Below are 6,000 nucleotides of genomic sequence, written 5' to 3' on the forward strand. Positions count from 1 at the left end.
TTGTTAAATTTTTAGTTTCTCTCTTTGGAAATTCTTCCCGCATTTCTTGAGCCCTTGAGTGTCAAGGCAGGGACTGAGGAAACAAAGTCCTGTCCTCATAGAAGGAGGCCAGGTTCAAGACCACCAGAAGAACCCAGTGGGGCCCAAAGGGATACATCACATATTCATAAGGGAGCTGAGATGTCATTGCCAAGACACTCTCAATCATATATGAAAAAGTCATGGCAGTCAGGCAAAGTCTCACGTGACTAGAGAAAAGGGAAACATTGCGTTTATTTTTGCAAAGAGTAAATTAGTGCTTTTTATCAAGAAGATTATTAAAAATTGGCCCTTCCACCCCACTTCAGATGGGCCTTATGTTGGTCATCTATTTAAGAGCATTCATGCCTTTGTGGGCAAGTAACTATCTATGCAGGGTGTCTAGAAACAGTGTGGTGCAATGAAAAAGAGGAAGGGCAGTGTGGGTCAGCTAAGCAACTTATTACAAGCATTAAAAACATGTATTCCCATGAAGTAAGCGGACATAAAAGTGCAGTGGCAAGTGTAGAAGGCAAAAATTACCCAGATGGTTGAAACTTGGTGGATTTTTTTTCCTATTCCAATGTAGCTGCAGCTTTCTTTTCTGTTTGTATTTAACGTAGTAGAAAGAGAATGCTTAATTGTTCACAGAGGAAGAATACGACCTGTGAGTAATTTTTTGAGGTTTTGTCCCCCTTCAGTCTAGTGCTACCTGCTTTTGTTCAGGAAGAGGGTGTTATAACCTGTATGTTGAACATGTTTTAACCTGTATGTTTTTCAGTAAATCCTTTCCAGATAACTCTTTAGTGATTTCATAATTTCCATTGCCTTGCCTGCCTTTTCTTTTTGCAGGGGCATTGTCTCTGTCTGTCTGTTGTCTGTAGTTTTATAAATGCAGACTACTCTGATAACCTCTGTTCTTACTGCACTTTCTATATAAGACTCAAACTGTCAATTGATTTTGGAAGAAAATATATTTTCTTTAGTTTAGTTCTACTTTCTTTTGAATATTTGTAATATCATCACAAAAATACAAAATTACAAAATGGCAAAATAACTTGTTGCCAAAAGCAAAATAAAAAGTGAAGAAATTTGGCCTTATTTATGTTTTTATGCAGAATGGTTCTTTATTCTTTGCTTTTCTTCTGCACAGTCTTGTGGTGAAACTACATTAATTTGTCAGAGGAAACAAAGAGTAAGAAATTGAAAGCAGACATGCAGTTTAATCTTGTGACTTGTCAGCGCTGTGCCTTCTCAGACAAGCTGTATGTCCAGAAATGTTCGAATCATGGTGCAGAACAAATAAACAGCCCAAACACTTGTGGGTGGCTTGGCAGTAGGTTAAAAAAAAAAACAAGGAAGGAAAAAAAACCACAATGTGTACCATCTTCTCCATGTAGCACCAGTAAATACTTCAATTAGTAGACTTGCTGAACTGTGTGTTTTCTTGCAGATGCCAAAGTCAGAGATGCTCTCCATCAAAAGCTGTAATTTCCATGGCTAGTTAGTATAAAAATAGTGGAGAAGGAAGGTAGACTCCTGAGAAGTCTTCTTGTGATGTTAACAGCTGTTGGATTAGAGACAAGACAGTACATGAACTTGGACAGAATCCATCTACTAGCCAGCACAGGGAGCAGGCATACAGTTAGATGAACTGTAGGAACATCTGCAGGAAATGGCCTGGCAATTAGATGAAAAAGCTTCCTTGCAGTCCTATCTATTGCAGAGGTTTCCAAATTCTTATTTAGTATGCATGGTTGCTAATTTAATTTTTCAATCTTATTTTTGTTTCCTTTTTCTGGAAACTGGCTGGCTTATATTTTGGCAATTGTTTTGTAAGGGAGTTATTCCAGGTGTGTTCTTCTTTGTTCAGAAAGCAAAAAACAGCCAAGAAGATTACTCCTCAAACAAGTATGTTACTGGGTTTTAAAGAAAAAATTGTGAATGAAAATTTATTTTGGCTGGCCCAGCCAGTCTTCAAAAAGTTATTCCCATAAAAAGCTCTTAGAATGTTTGGGAGGGAAATGACTGTTCTATCCTAATTAAACTGACATTTATGCTTTTAATAATTCTTACTTTGCTCTTCTCCACTCTTCCCATTAGGTGGTTTGCAGCAACTCAGTTTGAACCTCTAGCAGCAAGATCTGCTTTTCCATGCTTTGATGAACCAGCACTTAAAGCTACTTTTTTAATCAAGATCAAAAGGGATGAGAAACTTTCCACTTTGTCAAATATGCCAAAGGTACCTGCTTTTGTAGGGGAATTTTGGTAGAACTGCTGCCTAGGTAATCCATTTCAGTGTTTGTGATTGTGTTTTTATTGCATTAATGTCCAGGGGATTTACCTGAGTAGGTAAGCTATAAACTATGACTTTATCAACTGTTTTGTTCTCAAAGACTTGAACTTTGTAGAGAAAACACCTGTTCAATGCATTGCACAGTGTAGGATGTTGCTGACAGACAGCTGAATGACTGAAGGATTCCTGTTGAAATTAAATTAACTTTTATTTTGCAAAGGTTATGTTGTTGGTGACATTGGTCTCAACAGCCCTTAAGGTTTGCTTTCAAGTTTTCTGTGTTCGCTGCTGCTGCACATGTGCAGAGTACTGGAGTACCTTCAGCAGTAGTTTGTGTAACTAGCACCAGTCTATGTGAAAGATACACCTGATCTTGAAGGATGTTCTTCTGTGGCTAAATGAGGGGAGGTGTGGTATGAACACAGACAGAGTCAGCTCCAGAATGTGAATAAGGAATCTGACATTACTTCAGCTAGAATTTTTGAGACAAAATCTTGTAAGAGCTTATCTGAATTTTATGGTGATGTTTTATGCTCTTATGGCTTTGACAAACCTTTATAGAAGCCTAATTTCATTTAGACAGATGAGAAGGACTAACATTACCTAGTCTGTGTCTGAACTAGGTATTGTCTCATCATAACATTAACACCATTTATCACCCAGCAGAAACTCAATATTGACATTGGCTAATCCATAAATGAGAAAATTATACCTTTGGTGTTTCTGGTACATTTATGTACACTGTGCAGCTTGGGTTCCAGGAAGCTGTCTAAAGCTCAGGTGCTGATGCAGATGCGTTGTTTTTGAAAACCAAGCTAATAACTGCAGCCTTATGGAATAGTATCTTTTCACAGTGTACGAACATTTATTTGGATTTGTAGTGATTCTTAGCAATACAAGAAGAAATTAACTCTGGTGGACCACTCTTCTGTTTTATGTAAAAAAGAAAGGGTGCTCACTCACTTCCCTCTGCTAGGAGCTGGGCAAGTGGCTAAGGCATCTTTCAACAGCCTCCCAAATTCTTCAGGTACAGAAATGATGGTTTAGCCCTGCTGCACACACCCACAATTGGTTCCGTTGGTCAGAGCAAAGTGCTAATAATGCCAAGGTTGTGGGTTAGAGCTCCGTATGGGCCATTCAGTTAGACTTGGATTCCGTGGTCCTTGGAGATCCCTTCCAACTCAGAATATTTTGTGGTGTGTGCAGCAGACATTGCTGAAATAATCATCTATACCTACATGACCAAGAGATCTCAGAAGCAGGCCTTGTCAGCTAGTGTGTGCATCACTAACTTGCCAGCTATAGTGTCTGACATGGATTAAGGCTAGAAATAAACTGTGTATTTTGGGCCTGTAGAGCTACCGTTTGTGGTTTTGTTTCTCTTGTTTTTGGTTTGGGTGTGTTGGTTTTTTTTTTTAATGAGCACAGCTAATTTTCAAACCAGTTTATCTGCAGCTGCGGCAGATTTTCTTAAATAGACTGTCATCTCCTTATGAAACAAATGCTGTAATAAAGGCAGAAATTTACGAATTCACTAGAGAAATTCAAATATGGCATTCTGCTCATACATAATGGTCAGATTAAATTATTATAGTGGTTATATCTTCAGGTTTAAAAATTCATTTTTCTTTAAGGCTGACAGTTAAATTTGCAGTGACAAACCAAACATTGTTTGGTTTCAAATGGTCTTGTTTAAAACTAAGTTTATTGTTGTTTTTTAAATGTTTTTGGGTTCTGAAAACAAAATAATATGAAGTTTCAGAATTTATAAACTGTCATAATTTATAAACTTTCCAGACCTTTAGTATTATGCACTATAGTGGTTTTAAAAATTTTGCTTTGTTCTTTTTGTATTTCATGTTTGTGAAGGAATACATAGAAAAGTACTTAAAGATATATAGCCTGCTTTTCTAGGACTAGTATTAAAGAAAACTACACAGAAAGTAAGTTGAGGCACAGTACAGTATCTTACTTCTATATGGTACCTTCCTGTGTGCTCAGAAAACTGGGCAGACAGTTTTGTCAGTGTATGGTTAAGCTGGGCATCTTTTTGCTTTGAAGTAACTGAAGTCTTAGGTTTTCTTCAGTTTTTAAAATGCATTCTGTTTTGATTTGTAAAAGTGCATCTTACAAATATTTTGTTCGATTTTAAAATAGTAAGTATGTGTGGTTACCTAGTTCTGCTGAGACTTACGGAAAGAGACAAATACTTAGTTGATGTAACACCAGTATTTTTAGTAGGCTATGCTGAACTGTGTCCCTGGTCTAGCCTAACGCTCCCTTGAATCAATGCTGATCTGTATGTTGACTTCGGATTATACTGGGACTTTAAATGCAATCCAAATTAGATTAGTTTCTCCAACAGAGTAGTTGTTTGGTAATACTACATAATAAAACTTTTGTACATGTAAGTGTAAATGTTTCATGTCTTCTTAAGCTTGTTACATTACTGTAAGTATCATCAGTCCCTCTGAAATATAACAAAAAAATAAAGATATTATGTAAGCATGCCTATAAACTGTTTGTAGCATGAAATTATTTAATATTGATTTATTTTATGTCTTAGTGTTCTTTTGTCTGCATTAATAATACTTCATTTCCCCTGCAGAAAGCCTCTACACCTGTGACAAATGGAATTGTTCAGGATGAGTTTTTTGTGAGTTTGAAGATGAGCACCTATCTAGTAGCTTTTGTTGTTGCAGACTTGAAAAACATCAGCAGGGAAACTAATGGGACTCTGGTATGTGTTTGTTTCACTTTAAGTTCTGCTTCACTCTTCCCAAGCTGACCAGGCTACTAAACAAAACAAAAGTATCTCCAAACCAAAAAACAAATTCTGTCTCTTTTAAATTTATTTATCTTCTTGGTTTCATTATGCTCATCATAGGTAGGGGACATATGCTATAAAGTGGACTGAGGTGATATCAGACTGCATACACTTTTACAACAAGGGACTCTGCATCAGGTCTTGTTAAAAGTGGAAATTTACAAAATGTAAAATTCCTGAGAGCTTTCAGAGCTGGCAGCTTTAAACTCTTCTTTTCAGTGCTTCTTCTGTGAACAGTAATGTCACACAAACCAGGAGTTGTTCTGAGGATGTAAAGAAATGTGACAAGTTTCTAGGAACACCTACACATGGTTTCAAGCAGTGCCACAAAAACATTCTGTACCTGCCAAGATAACATATCTAAAAAGCTCATGCCCTACAGTAAAGCAAATTTAGGTTGACTTTAAATAGGCATTTAGTCCCTTAAATACAATTATTTTGTTTTGTTTTTCCCAAGTTCCGAACATCAAAGAGTGGGTCCTGCTTGAGCTTTGTCCTTTACAAGGGTATGGCCTATTTCTATAATGTGTGCAGTTAGAGAAACTAAAGAATAATCGTGGTAATATTAGTAGATGCTCCTTAATCTTATTTTAGAAAGTGCAGAAGTTTCATGTATGCAACGACTTTCAAGACTTGTTAGCAGAAACTGCCCCTTTGTGGTGAAATGTCAGAAGTGCCTATGTACCTAGAAAAAGCCAGAGGGAATAGTGCTAGTAGTATTGGAGAAGGAGAAGCCCTCTCTTTAATCCAGTAAATAAACACAAGTAAAGATGCACAGACTTTTTTTTTTTTTTTTTTTTTTTTTTTTTTTTTTTTTTTGGTTTTTTTTTTTTTTTTTTTTTTAATTTTAAAATGGAAA

General features: G+C 36.5%; 1 protein-coding gene across 2 annotated transcripts in view; it reads left to right on the forward strand.

The window, feature by feature from the left end:
- Positions 1-6,000, forward strand: part of LOC121355019 (leucyl and cystinyl aminopeptidase) — a 52,110-nt gene that overhangs the window by 24,038 nt on the left and 22,072 nt on the right. For both annotated transcript variants that reach the window (XM_041470159.1, XM_041470160.1), the window contains 2 exons: positions 2,122-2,260; positions 4,923-5,054. In XM_041470159.1, the coding sequence (XP_041326093.1) occupies positions 2,122-2,260; positions 4,923-5,054 (271 nt within the window). The remainder of the gene's footprint in view (positions 1-2,121; positions 2,261-4,922; positions 5,055-6,000) is intronic.

Source organism: Pyrgilauda ruficollis, unplaced genomic scaffold (genome assembly GCF_017590135.1).
Source record: "Pyrgilauda ruficollis isolate IOZ18807 unplaced genomic scaffold, ASM1759013v1 scaffold240, whole genome shotgun sequence".
Taxonomy (NCBI): domain Eukaryota; kingdom Metazoa; phylum Chordata; class Aves; order Passeriformes; family Passeridae; genus Pyrgilauda; species Pyrgilauda ruficollis.